The sequence below is a fragment of the Chiloscyllium punctatum genome, chromosome 11, assembly GCF_047496795.1.
Source record: "Chiloscyllium punctatum isolate Juve2018m chromosome 11, sChiPun1.3, whole genome shotgun sequence".
In the NCBI taxonomy this organism is placed as follows: domain Eukaryota; kingdom Metazoa; phylum Chordata; class Chondrichthyes; order Orectolobiformes; family Hemiscylliidae; genus Chiloscyllium; species Chiloscyllium punctatum.
The window spans coordinates 100459005-100478857 of NC_092749.1; the positions used below are offsets into that span (position 1 = coordinate 100459005).

Consider the following 19853-nt stretch of genomic DNA (forward strand, 5'->3'; position numbering starts at 1 on the left):
CAAAAGTGCGCAGTGAGGAACAAAATGGCTGTGACCACACTCAGAGTGGGTGGGTTAAGTGTCAACTTGAGAGAAAGGGGGCATCAGTAGCCACCAATCTGAAGCCCTTTAAAGGACAAAACATTTCAAACAGACTCTGCATTGCTTATAACACATAAATGCTGGCCCCCAATCCCTGGTAATCTTAAAGTAAGGGCTCCCTGTTCACCTTCATGTCCCAGGTATTGCTGACCACCTCTTTCATGCCAGCACATTTGGACAGTGACCAAGAAAGTAATAGGGGTGTGTTTTAGGACAAAGGGCAATGGTTTCAGCATAGCCAATAGCCTTATATACGCCTTGTTCATCTTGCTTTCATGTGCTGCAACAAGCACTCAAAACAGAATTCGATTCATGATGCATCCTGTATCAATATTCGTTAGGCATCATGCTAGCACAGGTAACATTTGTGGCTACGCAGAGGATCAAGCAATTAGATGAGGAACAAACTAATCAAATTTATACAAATGTGATACTTCATAAACAGTGCAATATCATCCAAGTCATTAGAGTGCCCTCAAAAGGTTTTCTTCTTTTCATTGATAGTCACAGGTGAGGTGCCGAAAGACTGGAGGTTGGTTAACGTGGTGCTACTATTTAAGAAAGGTGGTAAAGAAAAGCCAGAGAACTATAGGCTGTGAGCCTGACCATTGATGGTGTGCAAGTTATTGGAGGGAATCCTAAGGGACGGATTTACATGTATTTGGAAAGGCAAGGACTGATTAGGTATAATCAGCATGGTTTTGTGTGTGGGAAATCATGTCTCACGAACTTGATTGAGTTTTTTGAAGAAGTAACAAAGAGGATTGCTGAGGGCAGAGTGATGGACGTGATCTATATGAGCTTCAGTAAAGCATTTGACAAAGTTCCTCATGAGAAACTGGTTAGCAAGTTTAGATCTCATGGAATACTGGGAGAACTAGCACAGAAGACAGAGGGTAGTGGTGGAGGATAGCTTTTCAGACTGGAGGTTTGTGACCACAAATATTGGTCCTGAGTTCACTACTTTTCATAACTTATATAAATGATTTGAAAGTGAACACATAAGGTATAATTTGGAGATGCCGATGTTGGACTGGAGTGTACAAAGTTAAAAATCACACAACACCAGGTTATAGTCCAACAGGTTTCATTGGAAGCACACTAGCTTTCGGAGTGACGCTCCTTCATCAGGTGATAGTGGAGGACTCGATCGTAACACAGAATTTATAGCAAAAATTTGCAGTGTGATGTAACTGAAATTATACATTGAAAAACTGATTGTCTGTTAAGCCTTTCATCTGTTAGAATACAGTGATAGTTTCACTTCTTTCATGTGTAAATCACAAAACCTTTTTTTTAAAGTTGCATTCTCGGGTTAGCTGTTAACAATGGTGATAGCTAGACAATATGTTGAAGGTGTTCTCTGTCTATGACTTGATGTTTAGATTGATTCTAATCTAAAAAGTGAGATAACAGAGTTTTACTTAGCTATCAGCAGAGGCTAATAGCTAAGTTCGGTACCCATAGGGAGGGCCTCAACCGGGACCTTGGGTTCATGTCACATTACAGATGATCACCATTGCACTACACACATACACAGATATTCCTACACACACACCCTTATAGACACACGCACTCCCACACTCACACATGCACCCCCTCACAGACTTAAGACACTCTGCACTCACTACACACGCATACACACACACATTCTCACACTCACAACCCCCACCCCAGACAGACAGACAGACACAGAAAGACAAAAACCCACATGCACACATATATTTTGTGGGGTGAATTTGTACTTGCAGAGTTACATTGCACTTTGCTCAAAAACTGCATACATTCATGTAGAACTCTGAGCTCAAAAACTGCATGAATTTATGTAAAACTCTGTTATCTCACTTTTTAGATTAGAATCAATCTAAACATCAGGACATTGGTTAAGCCACTTTTAGAACATTGCATGCATTTCTTGTCTCCTTCCTATTGGAAGGATGTTGTGAAACTTGAAAGGGTTCAGAAGAGATTTACAAGGATTGGAGGATTTGAGCTATAGTTAGGGACTGAATAGGCGGGGGCTGTTTTCCCTGGAGCATCGGAGACTGAGGAATGACCTTATAGAGGTTTATAAAATCATGAGGGGCATGGATGAGATAAATAGACAAGGTCTTTTCCCTGGGGTGGGGGAGTCCAGAACTAGAGAGCATAGGTTTAGGGTAAGAGGGGGAAGATATAAAAGGGACCAACTTTTTCACACGAAGGGTAATGCGTGTATGGAATGAGCTGCCAGAGGAAATGGTGGAGGCTGGCACAATTACAGCATTTGAAAGGCATCTGGATGGGTATATGCATAGGAAGAGTTTAGTGGGATATGGGCCAAGTGCTGGCAAATGGGATTAGATTAGGTTAGGCTATCTGTTGGATCAAAGGGTCTGTTTCAGTGCTGTACATCTCTATGACTGTAAGACTCTAATTCCTCTTACTATGTTATTTATTGTCACATATATCTTGAAGATATATGTTTTGTCACCACAGTCCAGCACCATTTTGAGGTACAATAAGGATAAAAAGAAATTACTTCATCTTACTACAATAAGACTTCATCTTCTGTTCAAATTTGGGTCTCAAGCGTGGAGTCAGGGCTTCTGCGAAGTCTCTGCAAGACATTCTGGTCCTCAAGGAGTCCCTCTTCAGGAACAGAAACAATTATGCCAATTGCCCAGGAGACCCTGGCTCTGCTGCAACTGCTGCCTCGCTGACACTGCCAAGAATCCAGGTTCTGGGCACACCACCACCAGGAGTACCCAGTCTGGGCACCACTGTCTCAATGTAGTCCCAGATCCTACAGCTGGGGTGGAAGGAATCTGCTTGCCAATAGAGACCCTTGGCCTGGAGTTTTGGGTGGATGACCATGGAGTCATTGTGTCTGGATGATCTTGAATTGCTATGGTCCACTTGCCTCTGGATTGTGGACTCTCCTTGGCTTCAACTTCCAGGTGGAGTTGAAAGGTCAGACACCTCAGAAGTGTCCTAAGAAAAGAGTTCTGAGAGGCCTGTGTGTATGGTTCCTCCTCCAGCCAGGTGCATTCTGGCACTGACTTGTCTCCTTGTGACGAAATTCCGTTGTCTGGTGAGTGGAAAGTTCTTCTGGAAGATGGGTCTAAAATAAGGTGTACAAATACCAGAGAGGAGTAGGTAGTCAATGAGGTGAGTTTGGTAAGATACAGCAAGACCCCTACCTAATGTGTCACCTATCTCTCGTTTTTCCATCACTATTCAGATTCACATTTATTACTGACTTTCTATTACTGCATTTGTTGATTTGTTTTTTTTTCTTTGCAGTCCACACTTACGGTTTCATAACCTGACCTTGATTTCAACATCTGGACTTCCTGGAAGTTACTCAACTTCTGTGCGTAGAAAATTCAAAGCTGCAAGGTCTGTGCATCATCTAATGTGATATGTTTAGCTCATAATTTATTAGGAGAAAGTGAGGACTGCAGATGCTGGAGATCAGAGCTGAAACTGTGTTGCTGGAAAAGTGCAGCAGGTCAGGCAGCATCCAAGGAGCAGGAGAATCGACGTTTTGAGTATGAAACGTCAAAGGGCTCATGCCCGAAGAAGGGCTCATGCCCGAAACATCGATTCTCCTGCTCCTTGGATGCTGCCTGACTAGCTGTGCTTTTCCAGCAACACATTTTCAGCTCATAATTTATTAGTAACGTAAAACAGAAAATGTGTAATAGCACCCAAACAATGGAGGGAGGGCCTGAAGTAGATTTTGGAATGAGATGTTTCATGTTTTTATTATGAAAGTATGAAGAATTACTTCACATATAATTTTGGAATACCGAAGCAGTCCATTTACCGCCAATGGACAGTGTCAACAATGTATAACATCTATAAGATGTATTGCAGTTTCCAATGAAAGCACCTTCAACAGCACCACCTAGTAGGACAAAGGCAGCAGACAGATGGAACCGCCACCATCTGCAAGTTCTGCTCCAAGCCATTAACCATCCTGACATGGAGCTGAATTACTGGGTCAAAATCCTGGATCCTCCTCCTTGGTAACATTGTTGATGTCCCTATTGACCAAGAACTACTGTGGTTAAAGAAGACAACTCCCTCTATTGCAGTGTAATAAAGAATGAACTGTAAATGCTGGCCTCGCCAGTGACACAAACCCAGTGAATTAGTACATATATAAAAAACAATCAGGTTTTACATGAGCCACCGCGTACTCAAACTTTAATCTGCATTTCATTCTTCTTTTTTCCCTCATTGTATCCAACCAGATTTTATTTAATTGTGCCTCTGTTATTAATCTCAATTACTCCTTGTCATGGCAAAAACAAAATATCTTGGATTATAAATTCATAATAACAAAAGCAAATATTGCAAAAGCTAAGCAAGTCAGTAATTATCTAGGGAGTGAGAAACAATTAATATATGATATTTAATCTGAATAATTAGACTTTTCACCCTCTCAACTGGAGATCAGCAAGAGCCCCACATCACCTCCTTTTGGGAGACACTGAATGAACAGCGGAAGACCTTCCCTGAGTTCAAGGACCCTGCTTGCAGAAGTTCTTTCCACATCCCTCAGTTCTACTATCCAATCAGAGGCTGGCAATTCCTCATTGCTGTCAGTGCCACTAGTGGAGGTGGTAGCTGCCAATGGTACACCTATCAGAAGCCCAGAATCAGTGAGAGACTCAGACCCCACATGAGTGAGCAAGTGATGGAACTGATGGCTGAGGGGATGCCAGAGGTATCGGAAGAAAGTGCTCGACATTGGTTGTCAGCAGGTCTCCCTTTTCAATGCTTGGTCTCTTGACCAAGTGCTGAGGAATGATTTACCAACCCATACCCCCTCTCCTGAGGAGCCTGCAATAATTTCCCTGTCTGCCTTTTAGGGTCTCTGCATGGTAACTGTCCCACCTGTTGAATATGTGCTGGGGCAGAATGAAGCCGTTAAGTGAACATTAACTTCGCTCAAGTTTGTTTCCCATTCAGGTCCCACGTGGGCAGCACAGTGGCAGAGTGGTTAGCACTGCTGCCTCACAGCACCAGGACCTCAGGTTTGATTCCAGCCTTGGGCGACTGTCTGTGTGGAGTTTGCACATTCTCCTCGTGTCTGCATGAGTTTCCTCCCGGTGCTCTGGTTTCTTCCCACACTCCAAAGATGTGCAGGTTAGGTTAATTGGCCATGCTAAATTGCCCATAATGTTAGGTGCAATAGTCAGATGGGTCTGAGTGGGTTACTCTTCGGAGGGTCAGCATGGACTTGTTGGCCAGGTGGCCTATTTCCATACTGTATGGAATCTAATTATATGTCTCTTCCATTCTTGTAACTAGTTCTTTCTGACTATAAATGTAAAGAAACACATGGTGGAAAGACAAGGTGTTTCAGGTCTGCGCCAGTCACGCCAATTAGCATTCTGCTGAAAGTGATTAACGAATATTGCTACCTTGGGTGCATCAGAGTAACAGACAATGTTTCTTTTGATATGGAGCTCAATACATTCTGAAGGAATGCTGCTTCCACCTTTGACCGATATGCAAAACATATTGGATAGCACTAATCTAAACCATTAGACCATTCTAATGGTTTTTAAGTTCTTGATACTTTGCTGTTTGACTGTAAAACCTGGTAACAAGAAGCTCATTAACTTCTTATTTGTTGACTGTGGTGCATTTTGGGTATACCATGGCATGAGAAGATCATGAATGCAGTGGTCTTCTCAACTGCAGAACTCCCAAATATCTTTGTCCTAATCAAACAAAGGTGGCTTCAGGAAAACAGTTGCATGCCCAGAGAACCATTGTGTGGTGAAGTAGTCGGAATGGCCTACTTGGAGGCATGACTAGAAAACTGTAAACATTGAATATTGTGCTCAGGAGTCACTAGCTAGTGGAAGAGGGAAATAGTGACAGTCTCTTGGGCTGATGAGCCCTGCCACATCAACAAAGGTTAACAATAGCTTAACAACAAGTGCAACAACTCACAATACCACTTGGCAGCTTCACATGCTGTGCTAGTGACAGAACCTGCCTCTTAAAGATTGATCTTCTCAGCCATGTACAAAGGTGTAACAAATGAAGGCATGTCCATCGTTTCTTGTAAATGGGAGTATGCCAATACAAAATACCTCAATTTGCATTGGAGCAGGAAGGCCATCCACAAGCCATCTTGCCCAGCATTAATTGAGGCAAAGATTGGAAGGCAACTAGATCCCCACCCAGCATCCTCCCATCCAATTAAATATGCTCCGGCCTCCAAATACAGCTCAGAAGAGGGTGCTGTTTCCACTCAATGTTTCAGTGAGTTTCACATTTTTCCCAATCTCTGAGTGAAGCTGTTAGTGAAGTCAGAAATCAAGTAGGATGTAAAAGATACAGTAGTAAAGGGATAATCTGAGTACATTAGAGTTACAGAACAGTACAAGTGGTACCATTGTACATAGGAGTAACAACATAATGTCTTTGCCATTATATGGATCGAAAACACTTAGGACGCATATGGTGGGATTTTGCTAATGTTAGCTATTTTGGTAATCAGGTAATTTTGTGATTGAAAGGATGACTAAAGTGTGCTAAGGAATAATTGGACCCATTTTTACTGACCCCCAGAAGATGGGAATAGAGATGGGAAGCTCATAAAATTTCAGGGATCCTTGGTAGGCCAGCTTCTTGGATATGTTCCACATTAAGTAATTTTACTGATAATGGATTCGGAATTGGGCAGACTGCCTACCACATAGAGGTGAGCAGTCAATTTAAATTTGTAAAGGCCCTATTAAGAGTATTTTTTTCTAGGCTGCCAGCATTTCAATTCCTCTTGCCATGTGGAAAGTATCTCAGCTAAATAAAGTCTTCCAGTAGGTGCCCAAGTGAGGAAAGGCTTTTATTATTAAAAAGAGGGCAACCAATACAGAAGATAGCATCTGCAACTCCAACAAAATCCTTGGAAGGGTTTCCTGTTCAGTTCTCAGGGCATGAGTTTTTAAAATGCATATTTTTTTAGCCAATCTTCCAAAGCTGCAGGGCCCCTGCTTGCTGCAGCAGTGATTACAGTTCATAGTGGCAATACTGAGGATGTTGAGCTGCTAGCCCTCTGACTTAGCCAGCAATTCTTGAAGGGAACTCCAGTGGAACCACTTATCTAGCTGCTGCCCATCAATTTCATGTGACAGGGTCACCTGTTGTCTATACATGTCAGTGGCATGAACTTCCAACTAACCAGTAAAATTCAGCTTGTTGTGTCAATAAACATATCAAGCAAATGAGAGCAGCCACATTGTTGTAAAATTTCATACTAATTTTTTGATGTCATTTATTACAAGTGCAACAATTTTAAACAACAAATTAATCAACAATTTTAGAGGGAACAACACCTGAAGCTAGTATAATTAATGTATTTGTTAAACAATTGTTTACAGTCATATTTGAGAAGGTGGTTTGATCCAACCTAGTATCTTTCATAACAGATGTTTATAAGTAACATCCTTAACTCAGTAATGTCATTACCATCCCTGAGTCAGAAAATTATGAGCCATATTCAGTACAAAATCTAACTGAAGCCATGTTGTATTGTCAAACATACTGATTTTCAGATGAGATGTTAAAATGAGACCATGTCTGCATGCTCGGGTGGATACAAAAGATCCATGACACTATTCATACTTGTATGGCAGTGCTATGCTGGTGATTTACTCAATATTTATCTCTCAAATAGCGTCTTGCTGTTGGCAAATAATTATTATAAATTAACTGCCATTTTTGCCCACGTTTCAAGAGTGTTATATAGACTGTGAAGCACTTTGGCATGTCCTTTGGCATTTTTCTGGTGCAAGAGGTTCTATACACTTAAGGTGCATTATACTGAAGGTTTATTTTGCCTTGAAGCAGAAGTTAGACAGAAAATAGCTTGAACGACAATAATATCAATGTACAACTTAAGCTGTACATATAATCTTAATGAGCAGTGCAGCTTGTTTTATCAAAGTATTGAATCATCCTTTAGTTTGATCTGTTACTTTTTTAGATTTTCATTTCGAGTTGCTACAAGCTAACTGCAGATATTGTTTGTCATTTTGGCAGAAGAACATTACTTGTTTTTCCCACCACCTGCACCTTATTTATGACCTCTGACTGCAAGCTCCACTTAGCCCATTATATTAACAAAGATATTACAGATCCACAACACACTTAATTAATTCTGTAAAGAATAGAACTGTTATTTAACACTGTACCTTTCCCCCTGCAGTTACAACTATAATCATGACGATCACGCACAGATATCATTGCAGACTTGGGTTAATGTGGTGACTGGCAAGATGATTGGTATAAACAGAGCTGCAAAATATGTACTTGTAACAGGAGAAACAAAGGTGCCATATGAGCATCTAATCCTATGTACTGGACTACAGTATCAGGTATGTATAAGTATCTATTTAAGCAAAATGCATAGTGTGTACGAATATTTGAAATTGTCACACAGAACCAATTGTGTTTCTTTTTTATTTTTGCTAAATTCCTTTTGTCTATTCTTTTGTCAAGACATTGACTCTTGGATGGGTTATAGTTTCAAATGACCACTGTATTTGCATGCAAGGCTAACAGTGAGTGTCCATTGGCTGATTACAGAACTTATCTCAGCCATTCTGAACATAACACAAAACCTGATTAGCATTTTTTGTTTCCTCCTGGGAGAGGGTTGTTTGCCTATCCCCTGTTAACTGCCATTAAAGGTAGAAGTGGTTAGCTTGGATACGAGTTAATGTCTAGATTTAGATATACAGTATCTTAACTTCCCGCTCGATCCAAAACACAAATTCTGGCTAATTAAAATTCTCTTCAATATATTCAGTATAACATAATTGGCCTCAGCATTTGCTTAAGATGGAACAGAGATATGCTTAGGTCTTGATAAGTGTCAGATACCACTCTTAGAGGTGATCTAGATCCTATTATTTCTACATCAAGTCATAGCATCGTAGAGATATACAACATGGAAATAGACCCTTCAGTCCAACCCATCAATGCCGACTAGATATCCTAAATTAATCTGGTCCCATTTGCCAGCACTTGGCCCATATTCCCTCTAAATCCTTCCTATTCATATACCCATCCAGATGCCTTTTAAAAGTTGTAATTGTCCCAGCTACCACCACTTCCACTGGTAGCTCATTCCATACATGCACCACTCCTTGTAATGTTCCAGCAGAAACGATATACTTTATGTTTTACAGTGTTTCTGGGTGAATACTGCAAGTAGTCCAAGATTGCCATGCTAATGAAACTTGTATTTACAACATTGTCATTATAAGATTACAGTGATTTCAGTAGAGAATGAATGAGATGTGACACCACTCTCAACATTGACAATACAACCAGTGACAATTACATATTTTTATTTCTGATTACCTTTGAGAAGTCCTATGGGACATGGCTGTACACAAAATGCACCTTATAAATACAAGCTATTGATTACCCATTACCCCTATTGTTGCTGACCAGAATTGACTCAAAACCTGTTAACATCAACTTATAATTTTTATTCTTGTATTCAAATTCTTTCATGGTCAGCGACGATACTGGGGTATAGAGAAACCATCTTTTGAGATGTCTGCTCACAGTTCTAGAAATAAAAACATGGCCTTTTCAGTTTATGGTGGTCATTCTGCAGAAATTTTGATTCTCTCATGAAAAATAGCAACTAAAAATAACTGGATGATATGTAAAATTATTATGGTTGACTGAAACAGATTTCCCATCATACAGGTTCCTTGTCCCACAGGAGTGGATATAAAAGACATGCTGACAAATAAGGATGTGACTGTTGACCCTGACCAGCAATTTACAGGAAAAATACCCTCCAACCTTTTTGTTCTTAATAGTCATGATGACTGTGAAAATGCACTGCATTGGCTCAAAAAGCATGAAGCAAATATTAAAGGTAGAGTTTTAATATTACCACAATTATAATGATTAATACGAATTGAGTTTCTGTGACAATTCTAATAGTGAACATGGTAATTGTCTCAAAATTTACACTATTTACTACCCAGGGTCAGTGGAAATGATGTGAAAACAGTGATTAGGGCAGGAAATTAGACTGTGGCCAGAACTTATACTGGTTATGAAATGTAAGTAAGATGCCTATGCTGACTAAGCAAATGATCACTGGCACAAAATTTGTGTTAATTGGTGGGAGTCCAAAGAGACTCCACTGAGGGTAGGGAAAGGGAAGACCAGAACTGGTCAAATACATAGATAGGAAAGTTTTAGAAGGATATAGGCCAATAAAAAAGAAAAAAGAACACCTACCTCAGCTTCTTCTAAACACTTTAAATCCTTCCTAATTTCAATTTTAAAAAATCATGTTGCAGTGCTAGTGATATCTTTGGGTCGCAACTTCAAGATAATAAGTATGCTTTAGGCCATCCTGGATTTGATTTGTCATTGACTAAAATGGCAATAGATGGGAAAATGCTGCACGAAAGCTGAAACCTATCCAACTATACACCTGCCATATTGATACCAGTCTGGTATCTTCCCTTCTCTGTTCTTTCTTTCACTACATAGTGCTTTTCATCAGCTCCAAAAGACTTTTTCTCTTTGTGTTTCATTCTTCATTTCCTTTTCCTCTACAACAGCACTGTCTGACTCTTTTTCTCTCTGAGTTCCTCAGGCTACAACATTGCTGAAATCAGTTGGCAGATTTTTAGGATGTTTTCATCACAGTGAAACTAAAAGCAGCCAGTTTGGAGCCCAATATTTCTCTCTTAAACCAACTCCAAAAATCACTTCTATTAATTAAGAGGGAACATATGGTATAAATTACATCACTTTGTATTGCAGGACATTTTACTAACATCACTCTAGACAAACAGCAACAAATGATTTCAATATTTTCTCTCTGGTTCTATCTTTCTCTGTCTATTCTTTCTCTGTTTTATAATATTTTCTGCCTTTATTCATATTCTATTTTCTCTTCCTCTACATTTCCCTAGGTCGGGAATATTTTCTCCTTCCTTCTCTGGCTACTTGTGTGTCACAATGAGATTTTCTTTTGTGCATGTTAAGACTTTGTTCTCAATTCTGTAGCCCCAGGTCTTCTGTTCAGTGTCAGAGATACTGCATGCAATCTTAACTGTGATTGCAACTACCCACTTATCATCTTAACTAACAGTTTTTCCACCTTCTGATACCGACTTCAACAGGGTTGCAGGGGCGAACATAACTGGTGAGCTTTAATGCAGTGCAGATGTGCCCCCACTTATCATCATGAAATAAAGACATTTTCCTTAAGATCTGTCTTCAGTTCATTGACTTACACTGTTTTAAACAGACCTCTCAATCTCAATACTGTACATCCCCTCACTAAACCTCCCTCACTCCCTCATGTTCATCCTAATCTTCACATGCCTCCCCCCCACCTCACCACTGCATCATACTCATCCTCCTCCCACCCACTGACAATGCTGAGCTCCACCTCATCAATGGTTAGTCCCCACTCACCCTCAACAGTGCACACCTCTCTTCACTTTCCCATCACCTCCAAAAATGCTCATCCTCCCTTAACCCCTTACAATATTCATTCTCCCCATTCCAGGTCTTTTCTTGACCTCCCGTCATAGCATCTTTAGCCAGAGAATGATTAGAATTTGAAATAGTGCAATCTGGAGTAATGGGGTGTCGGGCTTTTCAGTGGGAGGGACTGAGCATTTACTTGGAGTGAAGACAGTCAAAATTAGAGTAGTGCTGGAAAAGCACAGCATCCGAGGAGCAGGAAAATCGATTTTTCAGGCAAAACCCCTTGATTTTCTGCTCCTCGGATGCAGGCTGACCTACTGTGCCTTCCCAGCACCACTCTTTTATTAGATTCCCTACAGTATGGAAACAAGCCCTTCAGCCCAACCAGTCCACACTGTCCCTCCAAAGAGTAACCCACCCAGACCCATTTCCCTCTGACTAATGCACCTAACACTATGGGCAATTTAGCATGGCCAATTCACCTGACCTGCACATCTTTGGACTGTGGGAGGAAACCGGAGCACCAGAGGAAACCCATGCAGACACGGGGAGAATGTGCAAACTCCACACAGACAGTCACCTAAGGCTGGAATTGAACCTGGGACCCTGGTGCTATGAGGCAGCAGTGCTAACCACTGAGCCACCATGCCACCCTTCTAATCTTGACTCTGATCTCCAGCATCTGCAGTCCTCACTTTTGCCATTGAATGAAGACAACATGGGTATTGTTGTGGTGTGTAAAATTGTTGAGGGATAGCGGGGTTTGAAACAGCGTTCACCCTTTCTTATAGCCACCCTCTCTTGACTCACTTTCTGGAATCCAGTCGTCTTGTCTGGCTAGTGTTGAAAGAGTCAGTATAGTTGACAAATGGGGTATTGGAGTGAGTGGGGCAAGATTGAATCTCTCACTTTTAGCAATGTTCGACTCCACTCCCTGCCATCCCCCAACAATGCTCAGCACAACAACAATGCCCATGCGGCTTCACTCCATGTAAATGCTCAACCCCTCTCACTCCAAAACCCTACACCCCACCAATCCAGGTTGCACTGTTTCCAAATTCTAATCATTCTCTGGCTAAAGGTGCTTTTCCTGAATTCTTTATTGTATTTATTCGCATATTGATGGCCCCTAGCTTTGGACTCTCCACAAGTAAAGTACCTTCTCTCCACCTACCCTATCCAACCTATGGCTGCATCTTAAAACTAAAGGGAATTGTGTAATGTAAATGGAAAATGATTACAATATAATAAAAATAGAAAATAGCCGGTGTAAGAATGCTATCATTTGTTCAATGTACATAATCAACTTCCACAGTCTCAAGGTACCTGACAGATGCAAGAAATTTTAAGACCTGCTTTATTTTCATGTAGTCAGTATGATGTAATTTGTTTAATTAATTTTTGTGATATCTTTATTTCAGCTAGCTTTGTTTCCCAACACTACAGAAATTATTTGGAATTTTACATGTGTTCCCACGTTTTTCAAATTTATCATATATTTTAATTATCTGTAAATTGCTGTGTTGTTTAGAGCGACTATACTGAAGAATACACATGAATACCCATTTAATTAGGTGATTAACTGTTAATTTATTGTCAAGGAGATATTGTAGCTATATTCATTTGAAAAATAAATGATTCTGCTTTATAAGGAAGAATGATTTTCAATGGTAACATAAATTTAAGTCTGGTAATAAGTGTAATTTCATTCTTGTAATTGGTTGTCATACTAACTACTTACGTACAATCTCCCAGGTTCCTTTAGGATTAATGTAATACACCAACAGTTTTAGTTAGGAATGCATTTTCAACAAACCTGTTAATGTTTATAGGATCTTTTATTTTAGGATGTTGGTGCATCAAGTTATGTTATTAAGCAATAATGGCTCATTGACTGTCACTTAAGACTGAGCAATTGCTGACTAATGTCTACTTGTTAATATATTTCTGTTCAATAATCCAGTTGATTAACAACAGTAATTTAACATTTGGCTTCTTAATCCTTGTACTATCTTATATTATTAGCCATATTGACTATAACAAATATGAGTAATGAGTAAATGCTTATGTTACATTGTTTTAGTGAATCACGTGATACATAATTTTGTAATAACAAGAACATCTTAGTAGTTCCTTACTAAAACATTACTTACAGACAGAAATCATTATTTTCTTCCTGCTACTGCTTTCACACAGTTTAATTATTTTTGTTAGCTTTCTATTTTTTTCTCTTTCCTTGTGTTTTTTTTAACCTTTCACAAACAGGTGCTTATTTTTTTTATGGTTGTGTCTGGCATAAGAGTGAGGGGGAGAGCTCAACTTGAGCGCAGTTGAGTAGATTGTAGTATACTGAATTGGAATATAGGAATACTTTTTAGTCATGTACTGAAGTATTGTGTACAGATCTGTGCACCACACTATTGGTTGGAAAGAGAGTAGAAGAGATTTACAAGCGTTACCCCAGGGATGACAGGCTTCAGTTATAAAGACAGATTGAAGTACAGGTAAAGCATTGCTTCATCTGGAAGGTGCCTTTCTCAAACCATCCCAGGATCCTACCGTTCTTTGAATATTCCCTTGCTTTTTTGGTCCTGCCTAAGTGCATCTCATAATTATCCAGACTGAATTCCATTTGCCACTGACCAGCTCATTGATATCCTCCTATAATCTAAGGCCATACTTCACATTACTTATTGCCGCACCAAATTTCATCGCATTGCCATATAAAAATCTAACCCTAAATATTCCAAAAACTAACTTGGATGTTATAAATTTTTGGGTGGCCAGTCTCACACAGAAAAAAAACTCTTATGGAGAAGGGATTTTGTGGGCAGATTTGGGTTTAGCTATTACTCCATGTACACAATGTGGTAGTGTAGTCAATGTCAAATGGCTGTTGAGTCCCACCAACGTATCACTGCTTTGGTATCCAGCAATTGGAGCTCCAGTCTGAAACAGGTGGGAGGTTTTCGAATATGTGAACATAAGGAACACTTTGACATAATTTAATGCCAATACTAGTTTTGTCTTCACAGTGGTTAGCACTGCTGCCTTACAGCGCCTGAGACCCGGGTTCAATTCCCGCCTCAGGCGACTGACTGTGTGGAGTTTGCACGTTCTCCCTGTGTCTGCGTGGGTTTCCTCCGGGTGCTCCAGTTTCCTCCCACAGTCCAAAGATGTGCAGGCCAGGTGAATTGGCCATGCTAAATTGCCCATAGTGTTAGGTAAGGGGTAAATGTAGATGTAGGGGTATGGGTGAGTTACGCTTCGGCAGGGCGGTGTGGACTTGTTGGGCCGAAGGGCCTGTTTCCGCACTGTAAGTAATCTAATCTAATCTAATCTAATCTGACAACCATCATTGCTTTTTCATCTGCCCTTTGCAGTGGTTTCTACAAATAAAGTGAAGTATAGTTTGAGTGACCTATGTGAACCAATCATCAGCTGCTGTTAGATAAAACTGTGTAGAGTTTTGGGAGATACTTTTTTGTAGTCGCTAATAGGGTTTATTTCACCTGCCAACCAGTGATCATGAAAAGCATTACAAAAATGCAAGTTTCTGTCCTTTGGTGGTTTGAAAGTACTTGTGGTTCCTTCTTTTTGTTACAACTTGTTAAGGAACTCTGACATTGCACTCATTTATTCATGGAGATCTTTTTTAACATCCCTGGGAAAAGGAGATACCAGGTCAGGAGTATGATACAAATAAGAGTTGCGACAAGATGTATTATTAATAGTAGGTGGTGTTTCATACAGTTTATAAGCAATGACAAAATACCTTCATTTCTCAAATGAAGCTCTGATTCTCTTGAGAAATTGTGACAGAGTTGGGTCAGATTGTGTAAGAAGATCAGTAACTAACTGGCAGACCTAGATATAGAAATAGATCTGGCAGAGCCTGTTGCATCATCGGTCACTGCTGTCTGAACTCTATTGTCTCTCAGCCCTTCCAAGCTGCTACAGGGGGCATCAATAATATTAATCAGTCTGCAGTTTATGCTTGTGTTAATCAGTTGGCTGATTCCTATGTTTGCTCAAGCAAATACATTCATAGTTTTCTCTAATGGATATTAAGAAGTAGTAGGATAGAACCCAAGCGTTTATGCACATTGAAAGATTCTTCTCAGTTCAAGATGTCAGTGACTGCACATTTATTACCTAAGGGCTTCTTCAAATATTGCCACTGCTTTAATGAATTATAAGGGCTCTGCTTTATTAATATGCAACTTGTGCATAATGACTCACAATACATCATGCAAGCCTGTACCCACTTTCCTGCAAAATACCAAGATGTTTTCATAGTACACCAATTAACCATCCCCCCTTTTTTTTTGCCCTGCACAGCAAGTGAGAGGCTGTCAGCCTTGAAATAAAGTGTTTCTTTTGCACGCTTGGCTCTTAACTCATGAAAGGAACTCATACTCATTTGTGGATCTCTGCTCTGTACCATAATGTCAGAAATTGCACAGCACCAGGTTACATAAATACCATAAAGAGTCATATAACCATATGATTGTGGTTATATTAGCATCAACTTACACATTTATAAAGTACCTTTATATTAGTAAAATGTTCCAAGACATTTCACGGAAGTATAGTTACACAAAAACCACCAATCCAATGACAGAGATATTCAGATAGGTGACCAAATGTTTGGCAAAATGGTAGGTTTTAGGGAGCATCTTAAAGAAAGAAGGTTGGAGGCAGAGAGATTTAGGAAATGAATTCTAACACTTGAGACTGAAACAGCTTAAGGCATGGTCTAAAATTATTGGGGAAAGGACATTGGGGTTGCCCTTGATTGGAAGAGCTCAGAATTCTTGGAGGGTTGTGGTTTATATTGCATAAGTTTGTTTTGCAATGGGACAAATCATGCAACCACTATCGGAGTAGTTCCTTCAGTAGAATGAGGGAGATAACACTAAGGAGAGGCAGAATAATGAGAAGATAGGAGGGAGATGAACAAAAATTGTGGCTACAGCCAGTGATTGTTGGCAATAATTTCATATAGAATGTTTCAGTTAAACATTCCCTGCCCTTTGTATAATCATATCCAAAGTATATCACTGCCACTCTAATGTCAAACCAATAGCAAAGACTAATGTTGATATTTAGTCAATATTGCAACATTGCAATTAATATTGTGGCTCTATTGTCTTACGTAGCAAAGGCACACAATATTCATAACCTTAACTGTGCACCATATCCGGTTTATGATTTTCTGGAATTGCCTTTCTTTCGAAAATGAATATTTAAGGAGTGCTAAGATGGTTGCAGAAGATCAGGTGACTCTTATAATTCCTACATAGACTCAGGGCATTGCAAGCCTTCTAACTCTGCTGTGGTTGCATCCATTAATCGTGGTTCCAAAGAACCTGTGGGGAATAAAAGAAACAGAACAAGCCTTGAGTAATGTGAGCAGTTAGCATTCGCACAACACACAAATGTCAGTTTGGCATAGTGTTCAATGCAGACTTGAGCAAGGTGGGCCACGGAATGTCTGTCCACGAACCTTTGATATGGTGGAACTTATTCTCATGTTTGCATCACAAATCATGCCATGTAAATACAGGAGGAAATTGTAAATGCTATATGATTACTGATGCTTTACCCATCCCAACCTCGACAAAGCCCAAGAGTGGCTGTATAGTGCTTGTAACAAGGTCAATCAGGTTGACCTCATAGAATATGAGAGAATCCTGACTGACAGATAAAAACAGGAATGTCAGACATCCTAACTGTCTGAGAGCTGGCTCTGAAGGAGCTGAATCAGTGTCAACAACTTTTCACATGTAAAAAGAGGGTGACTTAGTGACAAGATACAGACCTCTATGGAGTTATTTCAGTGGTGATGAGAGTAAAGCATGCTTCTGAAGACATTCATTCTCAATAGTCGTCTTTGAGTTGGGTAAGCATTTCTGGTAACATGCCATTATTTGGGAAGATTGACTCATTCAATCCTGCCATCAAAGACTGAGCCCAGTATGTGGAAAGAATGCATTATTTTTTTCCAGGCAAATGACATTGGGGCAAATAAAAACTAATGAGTAATTCTCCTGACAGCGTGTGAACCCGCAACTTTTTCGGTTATTAGGAGCCTAACTTTCCCTGAGACACTAGACACTAAAGGTTTACAAGAGAAAAGAAACAGCCTTTGTCGTATGACTCAGAGGAGGAGTGATGTAGTGATTGTAATGAGGTCAGCCAGGTGGACCTCATAGAATATGAGTTTCCTGATTGGAGTTGTTATCTGATCCAATCAAGGATCCTTGGCTATCAGATAAAAACAGGAGTATCAGACATCCTGACATTCTGAGAGCTGGCTCTGACAGTTGGATCAGTGTCAGGAATTTCCACGTGTAAATAAAGGGTGCCTTGGTGGCGGGATACCAGCATCTGTGTTGTTACTTCAGGCAGCATGCACAAAAGAACATGTCAGTAATTACCTAGAGTTGAAGGTAGGAGGAAATTTGTTCCAGGACCTTTTGCAGCCAATGATGTTTGTGAATTTTGGTCAGCCACTAAGACTTTTAAGGTAGCTAGTAATTAGTCTTGCTGTATGAGACATAGCTACTTGTTTGAAGCACTTGCAGTACTTGTACAATGCTGGCATATGCTGCAAATGTAACATTGACATAGCATAGTACTGTACAGCAACATGTCCACCTCTCTAAACAAAGAACTGTGGATGTGAAAAATCTGTAAGAAAAAGAAAAGTGCTGGAAAAACTCAGAATGTCTGACAGCATCTGTAGAGAGAAAAAAAAGTTAATGATTTGCGTCCAGTGACCATTTGTCAGAGGCAGCAAAGTGTAAAAAGCCAAGGCAAGGCAGAGATGCTGTGGGCAACCTCGGAAAGTGAGTGAGTGTTCCAAATCATGAGATAGGTGCTTTTCTCCAGGCATAAGTTGTCCCAGTAGGCAGCATTACAATGAAAATTGCTGGTGCCTTGAATTGGAGAACTGCATTGTAAGTGGATCAGAAATAGGCCGTGATGGTGCAGTGAAACTGGTACAAGTCTGAAGCCAACATCTGTGGAATGGTGGCAGTTGCTTTCTGAGGATTGCAACCTGAGATGTTGGGGGCTGGTGTGTACTGGAGTCCAGAGGAGAAAGCGGTGAGCGAGAGTTTCCAGGAACCAGCTCTGACTTTCATATTAGGAATTGTCACCACTTAGTTTCTATCTGACAAATGGGAGAATAGGAGGTGAACTTTAGTACTAATGGCATGTGAATACTTGAAGATTGGCCTGTAGCTGCAGTTGGTAAAAACAATGACTGCAGATGCTGGAAACCAGATTCTGGATTAGTGGTGCTGGAAGAGCACAGCAGTTCAGGTAGCATCCAAGGAGCAGCGAAATCGACGTTTCGGGCAAAAGCCCTTCATCTTTATTCCTGATGAAGGGCTTTTGCCCGAAACATCGACTTCGCTGCTTCTTGGATGCTGCCTGAACTGCTGTGCTCTTCCAGCTGTACTGCAGTTGTAGAATCAGAATTTTCTTCATGACATCAAGAATCTCATTTTTCACAATTTGCAATATTTTCTCAACTGACTCGCAATAATCCATATACTTCTGGGATTGGGAAGATTCCATCCACTGCCTGTCAATTCAAAACCTAACATAGAGAGCTGTAAAGAAACAGGTTAAATCATAAATAGATGCATAGGCCACTATTCATTTTCCATTATGTAGCAATGACTTCAAACCACATATTGCTTTGGTGAATAATAGAAGTATTGATCACTCGGGCACCTGATTAAACCTGTTTTCAGATCACTAATCTTACTTATCGAAGTATCAGGGGGACTAGTCAGTCAGCAAGCAATAAATTCAGAAATTGCAGTAGTAGCAACATTTGGTACAGAAAATTAGAACCAGCAACACCAACGCTGTTCCTTTTCAAGTCCACTTGTACAGAAAATTGATCTCCTAGTTTTAAGACTACAAGAAACTAACTTCCTGATCTGTTGGAAAATCCACTACTTCAAGATAAGCCTGCAATGATTTTGACATACAATTTGATTGTTGAATTCACCCAATTATATTAGAAGTGTGGAAAAAAAGCTCTCATTTACTAGACCTGCACCAACTTGAGCCAATCATGTGACTTACAAATGATTCCTTTGTTTCTAACTTGTTGAAGTGCACCATCCTCTTTAACTATGTTTTCCTGGAGCATGCGTTTGTGTGGGTGGTAATTGAGTGATATAGTGTCATATATTTGGAGTGAACATGTGAATAATTAATCCTTTTTATTTAAACCCATTTATCAGTCCCAGCAGCACCAG

The 19853-nt window shown here is 40.1% G+C and overlaps 1 protein-coding gene across 1 annotated transcript in view; it reads left to right on the forward strand.

Annotated features, from left to right (window-relative positions):
• cfap61 (cilia and flagella associated protein 61) overlaps positions 1–19853 on the forward strand; it is a 250290-nt gene that overhangs the window by 136455 nt on the left and 93982 nt on the right. Inside the window, exons 18-20 of the mRNA XM_072581649.1 lie at positions 3367–3462; positions 8297–8465; positions 9814–9988. Of these exons, the coding sequence (XP_072437750.1) occupies positions 3367–3462; positions 8297–8465; positions 9814–9988 (440 nt within the window). The remainder of the gene's footprint in view (positions 1–3366; positions 3463–8296; positions 8466–9813; positions 9989–19853) is intronic.